Source organism: Pieris brassicae, chromosome 9 (assembly GCF_905147105.1).
Source record: "Pieris brassicae chromosome 9, ilPieBrab1.1, whole genome shotgun sequence".
In the NCBI taxonomy this organism is placed as follows: domain Eukaryota; kingdom Metazoa; phylum Arthropoda; class Insecta; order Lepidoptera; family Pieridae; genus Pieris; species Pieris brassicae.
Window position 1 is genome coordinate 5,356,010 of NC_059673.1, and position 20,708 is coordinate 5,376,717.

The 20,708-nt window shown below is 34.7% G+C and overlaps 2 protein-coding genes across 2 annotated transcripts; both read left to right on the top strand.

The window, feature by feature from the left end:
• Window positions 1–4,030: 4,030 nt before the first annotated feature.
• On the top strand, window positions 4,031–16,496 carry LOC123714399 (Down syndrome cell adhesion molecule-like protein Dscam2). The gene is made up of 12 exons (XM_045668638.1): window positions 4,031–4,161; window positions 7,024–7,092; window positions 8,078–8,267; window positions 12,003–12,136; window positions 12,276–12,428; window positions 13,159–13,299; window positions 13,463–13,583; window positions 14,546–14,759; window positions 14,970–15,180; window positions 15,501–15,654; window positions 16,130–16,281; window positions 16,483–16,496. Exons 2-12 carry the CDS (start codon window positions 7,050–7,052, stop codon window positions 16,494–16,496), a joined length of 1,527 nt encoding a protein of 508 aa, XP_045524594.1. The 5' UTR covers window positions 4,031–4,161; window positions 7,024–7,049.
• LOC123714401 (Down syndrome cell adhesion molecule-like protein Dscam2) lies at window positions 16,143–20,250 on the top strand. The gene is made up of 8 exons (XM_045668641.1): window positions 16,143–16,281; window positions 16,655–16,755; window positions 17,339–17,523; window positions 17,674–17,819; window positions 18,324–18,459; window positions 18,652–18,771; window positions 18,859–19,005; window positions 20,240–20,250. Exons 3-8 carry the CDS (start codon window positions 17,436–17,438, stop codon window positions 20,248–20,250), a joined length of 648 nt encoding a protein of 215 aa, XP_045524597.1. The 5' UTR covers window positions 16,143–16,281; window positions 16,655–16,755; window positions 17,339–17,435.
• Window positions 20,251–20,708: the final 458 nt, after the last annotated feature.

Genomic DNA, 20,708 nt, shown 5'->3' on the forward strand with positions numbered 1-20,708 from the left:
TTAAACCGTAATACAAAAAATAATAATAACAAGAATACAGTATTTTAGAGTCTACCTACCATTTCAATGTGGTGCACTCTCTTATCTTCCTCTATCATGCGTCGCACAGATTTATCTTCAGTGCTCGCTTCGCTGTTAAAGGACATCCCTCGTTAAACTCGTTAAACCAATTGTTAATAGTGGCATGAAATGGGGCTTCTTTAAGAAATGCTAATCGCAGCCTATCATAGCTTTGTTGTTGAGAAAGCCTACAACGAATGTCATAATAAATCATTGACCGACAATTTAGTGTTAGGTTAATTTCCACGTGTAAGAAGAGTTTTAGATTTGCCGCCAATTCGCAAAAACAAATGACAAATGAATGGAATTGAATTTTAAAAAAAATCCATTAGCAATGTTTCTAACTGGCCAGTTTTCTACTACTAACATTTTCAGTGTTACCCACGTATTTTGCATTTAGCTTTCATGAATATAAAGCAAATGCAGAATCCTTTTCTAAATGAAAACCATTGTCATAATAACCAGACGTTTAAATAATTTATATTCCATCAAGGTTCCATACAATGTCAATTTTCATTATTGATATAGTTCTTCAATACAGGGGGAACGGCAAGATTGGATCAAATTAATTCAAGCCGAGAGCGTAGCGCGACGAATGAATGCAGCTCTGCCTACACAATCTCTCTTTGTGTTCTGTCCCGGGTTTATTAAACTTAAATCTTCAACATACAGGTTACGCAAGACAGATTAAGCAAGTTTGTTAATAAATATTGGATAACACAAATATAAGATATTAATTTCAGAACTAAACAAATTACGTGTTTCAGAACGCAACGATATGCGCGAGGGTGAGCAATAGGAAGTATAGGTGGGCCAGTCAAGCGAAAATAAATGAATAAAACTTAAATAAATTTGATTTAATATATTGAATTGTAAATACATTAAGCAACAATATTCAAATCTTGAGATATATGTTAAAGGTGCGTATTTTAAACAAGATAATTCGTATTGTTATATATCTCAACGGTGTACCAAAATTTGTTGAAAAAGTCTTATATCACTTATATATTATAATACCTTATGTATAGCTTTCTAGCCAGTGAACTGTGAAAAGTGTATTTATATGTATTGATTGTCAGGAGTATCTGTATAGTATATGGAAGGTATGTATTAGCAAGCTGCACTATATGAATAAATATATAAGCGGGTGAGATGTAAGAACCTGACAACCCCATGGATCACTTATCCTTACAGACATATAAACAGTTAAAATATAAATAAGTACGGAATGTCTGCACCAAGAGACCTAAAGTAACAGACGGAGGCCTACGGGTAAGATCAAAGTTCCGAGCTGGTGGGATTATCTCAAAGCTATAGGGCAGGTGCACCACGATATTTAAGGGCTTGATGTAATCTTTGCCACATTGAGAGGAAGTGAAAAATTAAAAAGACAGGACAATATTCAAATCTGATTTATCGTTAAAAGACATTATCTAAATACTTACACCTGTTCACACATACATGATAGTATTCTAGTGAGCTGTTGTTGTATTGCGCACCTTCAGCTATTAACATTTGGAACACACGCGAGCCGTTTCAGCAGTTGGTTCATGTTCAAAACCTGAACACCTTGTAATACAGATGTACTTATTTTTATGTATAAACTATCGTTGTATAGTTTCTAATTGCTTTCTATAAGAAAAAACTAGCATACAATTCGTTATATGAATCAATTCTTTGACATCTTAAACCAAATGGTTTATTCGACCTATGTTTGTTTCAAAACAAATACGCAGTGAGTAGTTCCACTTAATTCCTGTCTCGTCACATCGTAGACTCCGCAATTAAGTGTTGCACGAAATGCATTTCTTTTAATTTTTGTATCACTATTCCCAGCCCACCCCCGGAGGCTCTACACACAATGCAGAGCAATCTCGTCTCGCATCCGTCTTCAGATAATTCCTGTACAGAGGACTCATCGTGTAAAATGATACTGTAATTATTATTTTTTTACACTTTGTTGCACATAACAGTGTAAAACTTATAATTACGTTACGTACCTGCCAAAATATATTTACATATTTAATTGAGAAGCATAATAATACCGAAAATGATACTGATATGTCAATAAGATAATACGTTTATTTAAATTTAATTTATAATAATTCTATTTTTTTATATTCTTTAGGTAATGTATGTTTTTACATCTTTTTATTTCGTTTTTGTCTCTGGTAGGTGTTGTAGTTCTAGAATAGAGCCTTTTCAGAATTTGTACGCTCTTTTTTTGAAAGACCGTACTCTGTTTAATGCCTATAAAAACTATAGGCGAGGTCAGATTTTTGAGCTAGTTGATATTCGATAAAAAATAGAGTTCGATCTTAAAACTATGTAAAAAGTCACAAAATAGAAAATAATAGCTGCTGTGGGTAGTTGAATGACGTGAAGTATCATGATTTCTGTGGGACGGGTACTCTGCGGTTGACAGCGCTACGGCTTCAGGTTTCATTTTCTTTTCATCAAGGTATCTTCACGCTCCGGCGACGACGTCTCCGCAGCTCGCAACACCTCCCTCCCATCTCCCTGAAATAGCCATCCCACCGATTTGAAAACTGCTTAATTTACGTTTCAAAAGAATCAAAGGGATTATTGTTAAAATTTGAAAAGTTTAATATTTTCCTTAAGAAATTAATTCTAAACGAAACTAATGACCGTATTTATGAAGTATTGTATGCAAATGTAAAAACGCTACAACTTTTTTAGGTCTGGGCCTCAGATTTCTGTATCTATTCCATGATCATTTGTTAATATAATAGGCAGTTGGGGATCAGCCTTCTGTGCCTGACGCACGCCGTCGACTTTTTGGGTCTAAGGTCTAAGCCTGTTTCCTCACGGTGTTTTTCTTCACCGTTCGTGCTAATGTTAAATGCGATCATAGGAAGAAATTCCTTTGGTACACAGCCGGAAATCAAACCTACGAACTCAGGGATGAGAGTCACACGCCATTGGGCCAACACTGCTCTAGTGTAAAGAAAATACTTAGTTGAAATAATCACAACAGTTTAATCGCTTTAATGGCTTAAAGGATTATGATGAATTTCAGTATATACATTGATTTCCTAGAGTAGATAACTTCCGATGCAATAACCGCATGATGCAATCAGCAAAGTCTAAAGAAAGTAGAAAGATAAGAGAAGGGAGGGAGGGCTAGAGATTTATAAATCTTATACTAATCGTTAATAATCAAATCAATTAAGCTTTTACATGAATCACAATATTGACAATTAATTTTTAATATCACATAAATCAATCATAGTTAAAGCAATTTTGGTAATTAATTTTGATGAAATAAATCATTGTTATCTAGAGAATCTCTCAATCGCCGGATTTCAAATAACTAAGATGGGAAGTTTTATTTCAAAGCTATCGCTCTATTAACAATAGATAAATTCTAATTCTTGCTCTCTATGGACTGCCTCTACGGTTTTACAAAATACACTCCTATGCAATGTAGTAGAATTAGCTACGCCGTAGAACGTAGAACAATGAAAATACGTATTAGACGTTAAAAGACGTATTGCGTATTGGTAATGAGATTTTTATCAATACGATATTATGTATATATAACCAGTACTGGTTTTGGTCGGACTAAATTTTTCAATATTATTTATATATATTGTAAAGAAGTATTTAAATATCTCAAAGAGAAATCTCTCCGATTTGGGTTCGTGTATTATTGTAACAAATAAACTTAAAAACTACTAGACCTATTAAAAATTTTATTGAATTCTTCCCTTAGTATCATAGAGTATACTTATTTCCAAAATATTTAAAAAAAATTATATGGATATCAATTTTATCATAAATTCAAGAATATAAAATAACGATGAATTAAAAAAAATGGGAAAGAAATTTTCAAAACTTCATTAAGGCGTATAGCCTTCATATATCCGACCATAGCCTAGGATGATTGCGCACAGTAGTCAGTAAGAAAAGCTCAGTACTCGCTTAGACCCAAGAGAGGTGTGACGTGAACCGCTCTACGGTTCCGAGCTTCCAAACGAAACTTATATAACTTACGCGAGTGTTTAATTAATAATGTTACTATAAAAATGTTTAGTATATATGTCTTAAGGATTGGTCTTTTGATGGTTTCATAAAATTGTAAGTATTTATTTACCAGTTTAACAGAATTATTTAACGAACTTTAGAAACAAAAGCATTTCTTTAACTTTAGTATTGTTCTAATATGGAAAATGTAAACGATTTTCTAGATAGAAACTTAGAATTCATTTCTAAGAATGAAGACATTTTTATTTATTTTCTTGACAATATTTTTCTTATTTATGAACATGTATTTTCCTTACTCACAATCTATACGGGATTTTTAGGTTTCACTAAAAACATCCTAAGGATATTTAAATTTTGGTTATTTGATTATGTTATAAATATTACTAATACATTATGAATGCATTTCTATTTACAAATTTGTTATAAAAATATATTATAAAACCTTTTAAGATTTAATATTAATACTCCTATATTTACGATACAAATTTTAAAAACCCAAAACGTATTTGATACTTTGTGGTATTTTTATATTAGAAAGATTTCAACGGGAGTTAAGCGCGACTTTTGCAGTTGTTCGAAGTAATACAAATATGAGTTTATTTGTTACAAAACTCCAGTTAGATAAGACATTTATATAACCCGTGAATATTCCTCCACCGCTAATACCCTGACAGAACAATAGTGCTATGCACCCAAAATATGATGCAGTAGCCCGAAGCTAGATAATTCTGAAAAAGATGTGATTATTTCTGTGATTGCATTACACAAAGTAGGTATGGAGCCAAATTTTCAAAACTCTCCCTACGCCTGGTATTTGTATTTTGTAAAATGTTTATGTACCGGACTCTAAAATATCTGGCCGTCAACAGTAAGTGAAAGAAATCCTGTCCGAAAGCAAAACATTTCGGGAGATGAAAATAACACCTAGAACCATGTCGTATATTTTAAAAGATGACTTAGGACTTTTAGTCTATAATAGACGTACTAGTCTACGTACGACGTACTATTTCTTTACTGATAGTTTAAAAAAGAATAAGGTGGTAAAACCACTACTGAAGGGAAATCAGAAAAAAATTGTTTACGGATGAGTTTTTTTTACAATCGATCAACATTTTTAACAAACAATAGTATTTATGCTCAAAGCTCTAAGGAAGCTTTACAATAAGTCGAATGAGCGCAACATGGACACTAACCAAGTTCAGTAATGGTTTGGTGGTGTATTAGCTATGAAGGAATAACTGAGCATTACTTTTATGAAAAAGGTTTCAAAACATCGGCACAAGTGTATCAAAGTAACATTCTTAAGAAGGTAGTGAAGCCCCTAAATAGCGCCATGTTCAATAACCAAGAATGGTCCTTCCAGCAAGACTCGGTGCCGGGTCATAAAGCTCGGTCTACACAGTCTTGGTTGGAAACAAACATTTCGGACTTCATTAGAGCTAAAGACTGACCGTCGTTTAGTCCCGATCTTAATCCGCTGGATTATAATTTTTGGTCAGCTTTAGAGTACAGCTTGCTCTAAACGCCTTGATATTTTGGAGTCCCTAACACAATCCGTATGATTGGCAGTAAAGAATTTTCCCATGGAAAGAGTGCATGCTTCTATAGATATCTAGCGTCAAAGTTTAAAGGACTGTTTTGCAGCCAATGGAGACCATTTCGAATAAGCTTTTTTATAAGTCAACTTATTTTTATAAGTATATATTAATTAATATTTATGTATTAAACTGTAAAAGTAATAAATGGTATTTGCAATAGATAAAAATATATTTTACTTTGTGTCAGTTACATTTTTCAAAAATGCCAAATCCTTTAATTATTGTAATCAGTCTGGTTGCAGTTTAATCTCTGAATCTTGATTAGACAAAGATATAAAAGCTCATTAGTGTTATGTGTTAGAACTTCAAAGGATTATATGACTCATAGTTCACTTTCTCATCAAATATTTAATATTTACTGCAGTTGCCAGTGCAATTACAACGCAGTCTACTCCTGACACTAGACATATCAATTTAAATAGACTATTAATATACTATATGCCAACTGTTAAAATTATTATAAAACAGATACACCATGAGATTGAATTATCCAAATTTTCAATAGATAATATGGCATGAATTAGCTATAAAAATGCTTTCACGACTGGACTAGCTATTTCTATCCAATATATAAAATTCTTGTGTCACGATGTTTGTAATTAAACTCCTCCAAAACCGCTTGACCCTTTTTCATGAAATTTTGTACGCATATCGGTTAGGTCTGCGAATCATACAACATCTTTTCATCCCCCTAAACGTTAAGGTTCTTTAAATTTATTCACATTTGTTGTTTTATTTTTTATGATACAGCATAGAGAAATACATACAACCCTTAATTTTTACCCCGCTACAATCAACCCCTATTTCTTATTTTTTATTTGTTAATTAAAAAAAGACACAAATTCACAGAAAAATCTAAAAGTTTTTATTGCGGAAAACCGAAGTCTCTGGAGTAGCAAATACCAAATACCAAAATGTTCCATTGGTATGTACTAAAAAGATAGGCTAAATAAAATCACATTCAGGAGAAACGAAGTTCGCGGGAGCAGCTAACATTTTATAAATGTCCTAACGTTGTTTATAAATCTTATCGATGCTATAATATTATAATGAGTACAAAGCAAAGTAGTAACTTCGCCCAACAAATCCATTTAAGTTACATAAATACACAATTTTTAGAATAGTAAATCAGCGAAACAGTAAGTTCTGAATTATTTTTCCGAGAAACCCCAATTTATCAATTCACAAACCCTTTTTAATATTATTGGTTATGATACCAGACATAGAGTGAATGAAAAAATTATAGCTTGGAGACGTTATCGCATGTAAATAGTTGAATGGGGGAAAGTCTGTGATTAACTTCCTTCGTGGGGAACCAGGAATAAGCTCTATAAATAACAGTCGTTATTTGTTATAGAACGTGCAGCAGGAGACGAGTTACCTATGTCTCCCTGCGGCGTGTGTATCCTCATGACAATATTAAGCAGTAAGTCACCTTCTATCTTTAACATTTCTGTAAACTAAAATCGTTTTATGTTTAAGGTATTAGCTTGCTATACCAGCCAATTCTTCCATTAGCCATGGACATAATCTAAAAATATATTGATTATTATTATTAGTAATTCATTTTCATAAATCGAAGTTTATTTGCAGTTCTCTAGTTCTTGAAAACAATATTTAATTATTACAACGTTTGCTATTAAAATATTGGTAATTGCTAAAACATAACTGTTCTTACTTATGTATGCTGCTTCAAGTACTGGTACGACCAGAATGCACACAGTAAGGATATTATAAAAACATATTCTTGCTTCATTTCTGCAGGTCATTTTAGTCATAACTTCATCCATTCTCCTTGCATAGGCCTGTAAGGGTGAAATTCAGGAACGGGAACAGCACTATGACTCCCAAATGTCAAAATTCATCATTTATGTTCATTATTTATGTGTTTATGTTATTTTGTGTATAATTATCATCGGTATTTTTATTTCTATGATACATTAAATTAAAAATAATAAATAAAAGTAAAATTAAGCTATTTTGGAAGTTATTTAGTGACAATAGAATAGAATACATATTTTGTATAAACGTTCATAATTTGATTTTATGGCGTTGCACCGGTCTCTTTAACCTACCATACTTATAAACACTAGTCTGTTGATCGCTTTGTCATGTCACTAACGTATGGAAATCAATATTTTAAATTATCTATTTTTTAATTAATACGATTATTACGAAATATTAACGAAATTTTATGTTACAGATTGGTACTTCATATTATTAATAAAAATACCCTGTAATCTTACCAAAAATATAAACAGAAACCAGACTTAACGAAGTATAACAAGAATGTTTTCTAAATATTCAATTATGTAAATCCGATTCGCGAACGATTTTGAAGGCACCCACCCATAAGGCATTAACTTGGTAAGTCCAGGGACTCCTTACAACGAAATACCTTTTGCCATCAGGTGCATGGTCAGAAAGCACAAGCGAGGCGCGTCTTGGACCAATTTTTACCACAGAACCCCCGAGCGTAGTGCGATACGCACGCGCGTCTGGAGCGCGGGTAGCGTGTAGTGCAGTCGCAGCTGGTCCAGCACCCACCATCACATGGCTTGCTGATGATGGGTCAGCCCTTTCAGATTTACCAGGTGTTAGGTATGTTATTTTTGTTTAAATTTGCCGCTATTCAATATGGGATTTTTTAAATTTATTTGAGGACGTTCGTTCTTCGTTACTTGTACAAAAATATCGTAAGTATCGTCAAAAAAGTGAAACTTTTAAAAATCATAATTACGTTGCATTCAAAATAATACTATATATAATAAATAATATAGTCAATTTAAAACCATACATATTGGCGTGACAGAACAGATTGTAATATTAAATCTAGTATACGCCATTGTTGTCATTTATTATCTAAAGAAAATGTGTAATCAAGACCAAAGCCGCGATTATTGAAAATTTTAGAATACAGTAGTTCTAACAATAAGTCAATGAGACAATGTAATTATATTGAAGCAGGAAGCATCCTTTCTCCCACCTCTCTGTTGAATAGGGTGGGAGCCAGTGTCCTCTCTTAACGAGAGTCATTTCCGTAACAAATCACAATCGTTAGCAGTGCATAATGTTCGTTCCTATGAATAAGTGGAAATATCTCAATGTCTTTAGAAAATACTTTTAAATCCACCAATTTATCTTTGACTTTAATGAATTAAGATCCGGAACAAACTAGTAGACGTATAAATAACGTATAAATTCCAGCGGTATATCTAATCAAAAATTTTGTAATTTAAAGTTAGTTAAATTTGTAAAGTTAAAAAATTGCTTTTGTGACAGTTATATTAATGCAATATTTTAAAATAAAATTCATAATGAACCGTTATTACTGACCTTTCACAGAAACTTATAACGTTGTACAATTCAATTTGTTGAACTGAGTTTATATAAAGAAAATTTAAATACCTTTATATAATTTAGATAAAACATAAACATGATTGAATTTAGGAATGAACAAAAACTAAATTTCAATTTGGCATGAGTCAAATTATACAGCTTATAACTTCAGAGACTACTAATGCCATGCATTACATACTTATAATATTAATAAGAGTTAAAGTATTTAAAGTTTGTGAGGTTGTAAGGGATAATCTGTGGATTTACTGACCTGATTTTGAAAATAATTCTACAAATCAAAAGCGTTCTCGTGAGTGGCTATATAAAGTATAATAACCGAAATATCAAGACATTTTCCTGGTAATCAGATTTGCAAAGTTGGAGAAAAACCGGTCGAACGAAAACGATGAAAGATATATGATCGGTTTAAAGAAAGCTTGTAGAACTTTATAATTTAACAAAAAGATGGCAACAACATATATTTAATTTTTATATTGTATGCGTAACATATAAATCCTCCACCGCGTCTACCTCTCTGTCTGTGATAAACTCAAAAACCACTGCATCGAATTTATTGCGGTTTTAACCAACATCTAGTATGATTCATGAGGCGTATAATGATTTTTCAAGGTTTACGGATGACGACTGCTCGTGCAAAGGGGGTCGCTAGTGCTTTATCAATTAAGTAAAATATAAATACAGTCAAACCTGGATAAGTGAGAAAACTCTATAAGTGAGAATTATAGCTCGGACCCGTCATTTTAAGTTCCCAAAACCTTATTAGCGCGAAACAGAAACCTCTATAAGAGAGACTGCTAGTTATCTATACCTCTATAAGTGACAGTTGAGTTTATTTACTTATATTATTTGATAGGAACTATAGCTACAATAAAGATACACACATACAGTAACAAATGTCAATCAATCAATTGCGGGTAGTCGTAACGGTTACATCGAGTCCTCAAAAAATAATCAATTTAAAATAGTTATCCTTAAAAATATACTATAAAAAGTAATAATTACATAATTTCAGTGGACTATCTGTCTCTGGAAATGATAGTTATGTTAGTTCTGGATAACGGAATAAATACAAAAAATTAACTTTTCAAAAGTGTTATTGTGTTGGTGACTAAAAATTGTGAACGATAAAATATGTGCAAGTGAATTGAGAATCCTGATTGGCAGATTTTGTACGTGGTTGTTTTGTATCTACGACCGTGTTTCTTAAAACAAAATATCGCACAAAGTCGAGGTAAAAACTAGTAATAGTACGTACCAATTACTATGAAGAGCATTTATTACTGTACAATTTCGAATTTCTTTATATTCCTATACTAAATGAAATTATATAAATAATAATGTGCAAGATCGGTAATGTCAAAGTGAGTGCGTGACTACAAATATATATATTAAGTATTGTATATATAAGTCATAGATCTTCATGTAACTGAAATCAACAATACTATACGATATATTCGGATTAATTGTAAAGAACTTCATAGCTCTGTGCAGTAAGTTCTTAACGCATTATTTAATTATAACCAGTTCTATCCTGAGCAGCGAGCACATTTAGAGGTTAGTTACTTGTTTCATTTTTTTCTCATATATAATAAGGAAGGAAAACTAACTAATACATAAAATGCTTAAATGCATTGCATGCTCCAAGGACCTAGACATAAGCACGCAGATCCAATGTATACAGTGCTTTAGAGGTTATCACAGAAAATGTACAGGACTTACAGTAGAGCAATCAGGTGATACTTGGATATGTCCACCTTGCACGCGAAGAGAACGGCGCTGCCCTGACGCATCGCCTGAAAATCAGCAAACCTCCGCGTGGTGCCATAAAAAGGACCCAGGGCAAAGCGACAAGTACTTGTCAAGGGATGACTGGCAGAAGGTAATTGCAAAGGGAATTAACCAGGCCATAAACTGATTCATATACAGAATAAACTGATGGAAACTCTAAAAGCTTCTCTTATTATGGAATGAAGAGAAGAATGTAAGTCCTTCATTACTCCATTCGTCGAAGAAACAAAATCTCTAAAGGAGGAATTAAGTATACTTAGGAATGATCTCTGGAATAGCAATGCCATTGTGAGTGAACTAAAATCTCAAATTGCGAAGCAGCAGCAGTGGAACCGGATGAATAATATAGAGATTTTAGGTTTACCTCAAACTAGCAACGAGTTGACACGCTCACTAATACAAAAAATTGCAAAAAATGCTGACGTGGAATTGCAACCGGGTGATATTGAATTCGCCAATCGTGTACAGCCGAAGCACTCAACACCAGGGAAGCCAAAAACAATTGTAGTGCATCTCAGATCTCGAGGCATCAAAGATACAATTTTGTCCGGGTTACGAAAAGGACGAGGAGTTCATACATCTGATATTGGTTTGGCGGGAAATACAAAGAAATTCTTTGTAAATGAGCACCTGAACCCTGAAAACAAATATCTGTTAAAAGAGGTTAAAACACTGGCTACGAAAAACGGTTACAAATTCGTCTAGATCAGGAACTGTTGCATTTTTTTTACGCAGAAACGAAGAGTCCCCAGCCATTACAATAAATTCGGTGCGGGATTTATCAAAAATTTCTTAGATTCCACTTTGCATTTGTCTTTTAATAATATTTTTAATTATACCACAGCATCGTTCGTGTATTTGTCAGGGGTTCTAGCAACGATTTGTTTCTTGTTTTACAATTTCACATCAATAGTAACACACAAGTCGAGATCTTCCCGCCTTAGTAAGAATGTCTAAAATAATAGCCTGTTGAACCCCTGTTGGAACCGTTAAACCATAGTAAATGTTGTCTATAACATAGTTATTACAGAACAATCGACCTCTTGTTATTCCAGTTCATTAATGAGAAATTATAGCATGGTAAGTGTTCGTCACGATGAAATCATTATATTATTTTATACTTAATATAGTTTATAAGTAAATAGGAATTTTTGAGAGTGTTTTAAGAATATATTTATAATCTTCCAGACGGATATACGCGAATGGAACGCTCGAATTGGTCCCATCTAGCGGGACTACAAGCGATGTTCCGACCACTGTCCGATGCCGTGCTGCCAACGCCCATGGAACGCTACTTTCTAGGGACGTGCATCTAATGTCAGGTATTTCAAGTATTTAACTATTAACCAGGAATTTTCTACGTTTATTTTTACTACTAAGATATTGGTGAGATCCCAAATAAATCCTAGCTGTGAAAAGTGAATCATGTAGGTGATATTTCAATTTATACTTACTGTGCAGTAACAGATGGCGCATGGGAAGTGACCGTAGATACAGGGAGTACGAGCGTGGGTGGTGTGGCAGCACTGCGATGCCGTGTCTCCGGTGCACCAGCGCGAGTGGCGCTCTGGTACCGCGCTGACACACTGTTGGCAGTCGATTCGCCGTCACCCGGTAAAAGTTTCAGCCAACTGATAATATTATAAATCTAGATACATATATAAAACAAAATCGTGTTAGATACACCACTTATAACTGAATATCGGCTGGACCGATGTTAGTTATCTCTTTTTTGATGGATTCTTCTCCGCTCCGAATAGCAGAATAAGTAATAAAATATCGGATAAGTTATCGAATATCAATAAATTAATTTATTAATTTTACGAATGCAAACAGCATGTGGTGCCATCTGTTGATAAAACTACGCATATAAAACAAATCTACCACGTGATAATACTCAAAGGAAAGGAAAGGAAAGGAAAATTCAAAGGTCAGGAAGTCCTCTTCCTGAGTTCCTCGTCCTGAGGATTCTTGCATTTGCCATGACGATAAATAAGTCACAAAGACAATCCATTTGTGTTTGTGGTCTATATCTAGAAAATGCATAGTTTTTCTCATGGCAAATTTAACATGCAGTATCGCAATATTTTCGCTAGAGAGAAGACACCTAACGTGCTAGCAATAAAACATTTATGTATTTGCGATAAAAGTTGTATTAATGAAATCCTAAAATAGATTTAACGATATTATGATATTATTAGACTGTTAGGCGGAAGGTTATAAATCAATTGAAATACCACTACCATATGAATCGCTGTATAAAAAAACTATGTATTTAAATAAATAAATTTGCAGCGACGATGTTTTTCCATAACATATTTATATTCGAACTATATAAATACAGATTCTCGATACCTGTTAGCTGGTGATACTCTGTTGATTCGTGATGTGTCAGCGGCGGATGCGGGCGCATACAGCTGTGTCGCGCGACATGAACTTACCGCTCTCACCCGTCGCTCACGACCCACGCCTCTTGAAGTCATGCGTAAGTACTACTTAACTCAAATTTGTATACAGCTAATACAGTAAAAAATCATTCATAAACATTCACTCGTAATAGATTTGATTCACATGACATTTGTATTGGTGGTAGACATACATAAATAAGCGATATAATGGTAATAAGAACTGAAAACTTATCTTTCCAGCAAGTTCTGCAGTTGCGGGTAGTGCGCCCCGTGTTACAGCAGCGAGTGACCTTTCTGTCCCGCCCGGTGCGCCTTTTTGTCTTCCTTGCGCTGCCTCTCAGTACCCACCACCACATTATACGTAAGAATGTTTGAGAGCATTATACTAAGAATGAAAGCGCAAACGCATGATCGCCTACAACTTTTGTCTATATCAATATTGGAACTTCATACTTGACAACTTAACTCTGGGTATCTGTCCGATTTTAAAGGCCTACAACAATTCCTACTTTCCTTCTTTGCTCGTGAAGGAACTTTGTCGCAAAGTTATGTAAAGCAGCAGCTTTGACATACTTCTTAACTTAAATTATTTTTACTAAGCAACAGCTCTAGATCTGCCAAGGTATAAGCATTACCATTGTGCAAAAAGACACCCTTCAAACCGCTCTTAGAAGAATCAATAAATAACCTCCACGATGTGGAATCGCAATTGTCAGCTCCCAGTTCCATGACTACTTCAACTACAATACACCAGTGAACCCTCGAAAAAATATTCTGCGATCTGTTTTTCAAGATGCCAATATCACGAAAGTGTTCTTAGAGCCTACAAATTTTGCTTTTTCAATCGTGATCTTAATCTCTTGAGATCTTGATCTCTCTTAGTCACTTAGTTCAGCTTGAATAAACTGTTGAGATTGGTATATATCAGGAATAAATTCATTAATTTAAATTTTCGTCTGATGATTACTGTTTGATGGTGTGAAGAAAAGGTAGAGGATTGGGAATTCCTATTCCATTCGGTACATGTCGTTTTACAGACGGTAAATTAGGATACTGAATAGTATGATTTTTTTTAAGAAATAATTTAAAAGAAAATTTTGAAAATATCTTTGCCTTTACAAAATACTTCACAAGGTTTTTTTTTAATTTTGAGAAATTTACATTAACAATCAACAAACCCCTAGCTAAGGACAGCACCTGTTTAGTTTTGTTAAAAATTGGTGTGTTTTAGCGGTTCTATCTGTGATTTGAAGCATTTGACGTTTTTTAATTAGATAATAATTGTAATTATTTATTAAATTTCTGTGTTGAATTCGAGGATAGATGGTACCGTGAGAGCGAAGGGCGGTTACAGCCAGTGGAAGGCGGTGATGCGTGGAGATGGGCGGATGGTGCAGCGTTGTGCGTGAAACGTGCCACCCGCAACCACGCTGGAGTGTGGCTCTGCAAAGCATATAATGTATTTGGTGATGCCACAGCACAGACCCGCCTCGATGTCCACCACGATCTTACTGTGGATCTTCAGCCACAAGTGTTGGTATGTTCAGTCCCTAAAGTCCATTTAAAAATTGCCTTTTGCAGTATGTCTTAAAGCTGTCTTACCTACACTCAAGTATATGTTTTTAAAGCTTCCCTAGGCACTGGCTTCATAAGAGAAATAGTTTTCCGTGGGTCTCTTAAGTGGTTTATGTAAGCAGATCTATTTATACCCTAATATTAAAACTCACATGTATTTTGTCAATGTTAGGTAGCAGAAGCCGGTGGGGCAGCACGGTTGCGGTGTACATCTAGTGCAACCGGTGTACCGCTGCAATGGCTACATGATGGAGCTGCACTAGTAACGCGTGGGCCCGATTTAGAGCTGCGAGGTCTGACAAGAGGACATCGAGGAACCTACCAATGTGTGGCTCGGGATGGACTACGTAGCGCGCAGGCTGCGGCGGAAATACGTCTTGGAGGTTATCTTACTACGATTGTTAATACGCTGTTTTAAATATTTTGAATATAACTCATATACCTTTATTACCTAGTTATCTAGTCGACGAATTCATTACATCTCATAAACGGGAAATTAACAATAATAAAAAATTGATATGCCGCCAAACGGACGAAGTGACTACAGGCTATACAATAAGAAATAATATCCTTGGATACAATAATCTGTCTGATGAATCGTTTTGATAATATTTAAATTACACACGTTAATAGTTAGTCGTAAAGCACTTAATAGTCAATATATTCCTTTAATTAATAATTTAAGTAAATATGATTGATGTAGAGTCACCACCAGAGCTCCAGTACACCTTCATTGAGCAGGCATTACGCGGTGGTGCTGCGGTCACGCTCCGCTGCGCTGCCGCTGCTTCTCCGTCACCACGACTGCACTGGCTGCTTGATGACCAACCATTAGACCGCTATCTGGCACGACATAGGTACACTAAGGAGGACTATGGTCAAAAGTTGTCAAAATAATGTCTAGACCATAATTCGATTTTTAATTTCTAAGTATTTTTTTTTAGGTAATAGGAGTCTAACGGGCCAGTGGCTCACCTGATGTTAAACGATACCACCGCCCATGGACACTCACTATAACTGGTAATATTAAAATACTCTTCTGGGAACCGTGACACATGTATTTTTTACATAAAAGGATTCCCAAATCGTACACATTATAATGAATTGTTGTCAAATGAAGAGACACATTTTATTTTTTATTTATACCAAATCTGTTATATATAGAGTAATAAAAAGCAGCTTGCAATCATTGTTGACACGTCACACCTCTATTTTTTTTATATTATTAATAAAGGTAAATTTTATGCACTGGCAACTCAAAGATCTATAATATAGAGTTTATTTTATTTCCAAAAAAACTACTCAGTTTCTTCAAGAAAACCTACGTTACAGGTACTCGGTACGCGAGGAGACATCTATATCTGGTGAAACAGTATCAGTCTTAAACATATCATCAGCACAACCAACAGACGGCGGGCGATACTCTTGCCGCGCTTCCAACCCTCTAGGCTCTGTCTCTCACAGTGCCAGGCTGAATATATACGGTAGGTTTTAGAGGCGAGCACTGAAACTCTAAAACAAACTGCCGGTGCATCTCTAAGGCATAGCTTTACTATACTTTTATTGTGTATGTTTGTGTCCAAAACTAAACCCATACTTGAAATAATAGTGTCTTCAAAATATTAGTTATATTACTAAAACAATCGTGTTCCCTGTTCAGCTTCCGTATAACTTCTGTTTCACAGAACAGAAGGTTTGATTCCAAAAAATATATTTCCCTTGTTATATACAGAAGGCCTGCTATATCAAATTACCCCTAAATAAAACCAGAAATAGTTCCCATTCAATGTATAACGTTCAACAGGTCTAAGACATCTGCATAAGGTACCAATTTTACCTAACGTATAATTATTGTAGGTCCACCAGCGGTACGTGCACTGGAGCCTGTGAGAGCTGTTGCTGGTGACAACCTCACGCTGCTTTGTCCCTACTCCGGATATCCGATCAGGTCCATAGAGGTGCATTTGTACTGTATATCAATATTCTATTCAATTTTCATTGTGAAATTCAAAAGGAAATTCTTATTCACACTCATACATATAAAAAATATTATCACTCACTGCTCAAAGAAAATAATCACTGTCAATAACTATACAGGTCAAAGAATTATTATCTATTGCTAGGCCTGCATTATTTCGCGTTATGAAATTATTAGAATGAAAACGTATCGCGTAATGTATAACGTAATGAAATCACTAGATGGAATGATCGAAAGACTGCCTGCATTTTATTACATTTATTTATTCAATTCAATTCATAATCATTTATCCATCACAGCAGCCAAACACACACACATATTCACAAAAATAGAACATTTATTTATTTTTGTCTTCTTATCTCTTAAAAAATTTGAATAAAATACATGATACATAAAATAAATATTAGAATATTGATTCAGTAATTTTAAAAGAGAACTGCTCTTTGATGTAAAATTAACACTTATTTACCTTCTATACTGGAGAAAATTACGATTCATATTTGGTTCTGTGCTGTGTCATAAATCATATTTTATAATAGTAACACACATGTGTTTGTACGTAGTTCTGTACGTTGGAGCCGGCGCGGTGCAGCTACGGCGTTAGAAGGTGCAGGTGGACGCGTCTGGGCAAGAGCTGCGGCCCTGAAGCTTTCACCAGCAATGGCTCAAGACGCCGGACACTATACCTGTACTGTCACAGCACCACCTGCACCACCTGCTGCCCGGGATATCGAGATACAAGTCAGAAGTATGCCATCCTTTGCTCTCTTCATGTTATTTAACTAGATTCTGTATTATTATATTTCCTACATACCTCTCAACTCTTCTCTTGACCGTTAGATGAACTAACACGACATTGTCCAAATTCCTATCATGAAATATTAAAAACTCTTTCCAGATCCTCCAAAGATATCGCCGTTCATGTTCTCTCCGGAACTGACGGAGGGTGCAACAGTGCAGGTACTCTGCGGCGTTTCTTCAGGAGATAAACCTCTATACTTCTCGTGGTTTAAAGATGACCAGCCCCTGCCGTCTAATTTGCAGGTGAGTTATTACAGTGGTAATAACATTTATTACTTACACAACTTTAGAAGACATTTAAATAAAACTTCTAAAACTATAAATACAACTTTATTATAGTAATCAAAGTAAAAAAATATATTTATAAAGTTTGTTTATTATATAAAAAATTAAAAATAAATCAATGGCGCTACAACCTTGTTCTGGTTAGATCTGGGCCTCAGATTTCTGTAACTGTTTCATGATCGGTTTAGTAATCTATTAGGCAAGTAGGTGATCAGCCTTCTGTGTCTGACGCACGCCGTCGACTTATTGTGTCTAAGGCAAGGCGGTTTACTCACGGTGTTTTCCTTCACCGTTCGAGCGAATGTTAAATGCGCACATAGAAAGAAAGTCCATTGGTGCTTAGCCGGGGAACGAACCTACGACCTTAAGGATGATAGTCGCACGCTAAAGACACCAGGCCAGCACTGCTCTTGATTATTAAATAATACAGTAAAAATACAATTTTCCCAACATATGTTTTAGATAGAGGAGAAAAGTTTGAACGAGTTCTCCCTTTTAATGTTCCCTGAACTACGAGCGGCGCATAGCGGACGATACACTTGCCGCGTCGCGAACCGAGCCGCTGCTGCAAATTACACAGCTATACTTACTGTTAAGGGTATCTATTTAATTTAATATTTAACTTACTAAGGTGTCTTTTCCAATTGCACAATACATTAATGGTAAACTAACAAAATAAATAATAATTAATGACAGCTTTCAATGGCAGTAAACTGAAGTTTGATTAAAGCTATTACATTAAGGATTATTATTAATTATTACTTTTGATTATGATTTATTTTCTCACCAGTTGCTCCAAGTTGGGAAACGGAACCTCTTGACGCTGCGGTTCTGCTGGGTGCACCTCTAAAACTTGATTGCGTGGCGAGAGGCTTTCCCGCGCCTCTTGTGGCATGGTATAAGAAAATTGGTGGGTGAATTAGAATATTATTTTTTGTATTTGAGAAGAAAATTTATAATTTTTATATTTATAATAATTTCATTTTTTTTTCACAAGAGGGAGCAAGTAGTGGGGACGGTACAGAGCGTTGGGAAGCAACAGCTCCTGGTTGGGAGGGAGGCGAAAGGCGGTCTGAAGAGGCTCAAGCGAGCGATGCCGTACGAGCCACGTTATCCGCTAGAACAGCATTGCGATCCCACCAGGGTCTGTATCGTTGCAGTGCTGAAAACGGAGTTGGTCCACCTCTACTGAAACAAGTTAATATCACTATTCACGGTGAGTATCTGTATAGTTGCTGCTGTTCAGGTATTTTGTTTAATTTATTTCAGTTATTATTTATAGATGTCAACCGTTACACTTTTTCTTACTAAACTATGAAAAGTATTCATAATATATTTAAGGTGAAACTTCTATGGAATCGTTGTGATTTCAAACCGGATGCAACGGAAAATGCGTAAAAAGAGACAGACACATAAATTCATAAGATTTAACGTGGGAGAAAATAAGATAGGAAGCATTATACAGTGTAAATTAAGTGAACTTTTACTAGAAGTTTTGCTATTTGCCAAGATTATTTCATTTGTTATTTCGGTGTGATCGTGAAATTTTCGTGATTAAAATTTTACATTAAAATGATATTATTCAAGAAAAGTTGAATCCTATATTTAGATGGTGAGAAAAGAAAAACTTTGATTTTGAAGCTATTACGTGTAAATTGCTCTCATGGTTTTTTTGTATATGTTCCTCGATACTTGGCATGCATTAGTAGGTTCCTAGAGTAGCTTTATACAACCTACCTAACAGTTTAAAATTGTAAATTATTTATCATGACTACGAAACCATACCATCTAGATGTTAACTTTGTTTTTAAGTATTATTGGAATGATTTTCGACGCTTAAGTGAACGGCGAAATTGTGACCAGTTTGCGTTCCAGCGGCACATCAATTTCTGTATTCTTTATTTTATTTAAAAAAATTGTCTCTGTTTGTCAATAAAATACTACAGAATTGTATTCGAAGAAGCAATACCATATGTTATATGTAAAATGAAATAAATGTATCACGACGTACCTTTATGTACTACATAGTATTTTTTCTGTTTATTAAAGTTTTATAAAGTATAAAGTTACACTAGTCTCGTAGTATAATAATTGTCTGTGCTTTTCTTAACAGAGCCTGCCAACTTTGGGACTTCAAGTGACGTGTTACGCAACACGTCAGCTGTGCTTGGTCAAAGCGCTACGCTTAGCTGTCTAGCCCATGGTGACCCTCCGCTGACTGTACATTGGACGCACCACGGACATAGACTGGATCTTGATAATTATAGGTAATTGCTCATTTAATCAAATTATTTAATAATTTTATAAGCTTATAATACATATTGTAAAACTAAAAAAAAGACTAAGAATATTTTACTTATACGATATTCCATATGCAGATGGCGGGTAACAGAGACGCGTACTGCAGAAGGTACTCGAACGGCTCTACGCTTACGGGCAGCGGAGCGAGCAGATTCCGGAGAGTACCGCTGCGTCGCGCGTAACGCCCATGGCCGTGCTGATCTCTTACTCTACCTGCATGTACACGGTGAGACACTGGTTTGATTATCTTGCCGCGTACAAATTATTTGAAGAAGTCAATTAAGTATAAGAGTGTACAATTACTGTCTTAAATTCGTAATAGTACCGTGTTCAACCAGTTTAAAACGGCATTAAAGATACATATAGGAATGAGCCTAGTAGCTAAAATTCGGACGGTTGTCTAATGATGACGTGTATCTTGTTCGTATATATTAAGTTTCTTATGTAAAAACGTAACATTTTTGTAATGACAAATAAAGTTCTTTAAACCTAAACATAATTATTAATGTTATTACATTTATAAGGCTATATAATATATTGTGTCCC

Excerpts from the sequence above, each read along its gene's own strand:
- LOC123714401 (XM_045668641.1), top strand. The coding sequence starts at position 17,436 with ATGGCTCAAGACGCCGGACACTATACCTGTACTGTCACAGCACCACCT. Across the intron at positions 17,524-17,673 it reads TATCGAGATACAAGTCAGAA|ATCCTCCAAAGATATCGCCG; the intron begins GTATGCCATCCT and ends AACTCTTTCCAG. Across the intron at positions 17,820-18,323 it reads CCCTGCCGTCTAATTTGCAG|ATAGAGGAGAAAAGTTTGAA; the intron begins GTGAGTTATTAC and ends CATATGTTTTAG.
- LOC123714399 (XM_045668638.1), top strand. The coding sequence starts at position 7,050 with ATGTCTCCCTGCGGCGTGTGTATCCTCATGACAATATTAAGCA. Across the intron at positions 7,093-8,077 it reads CCTCATGACAATATTAAGCA|GTGCATGGTCAGAAAGCACA; the intron begins GTAAGTCACCTT and ends TTTTGCCATCAG. Across the intron at positions 12,137-12,275 it reads GGACGTGCATCTAATGTCAG|TAACAGATGGCGCATGGGAA; the intron begins GTATTTCAAGTA and ends CTTACTGTGCAG.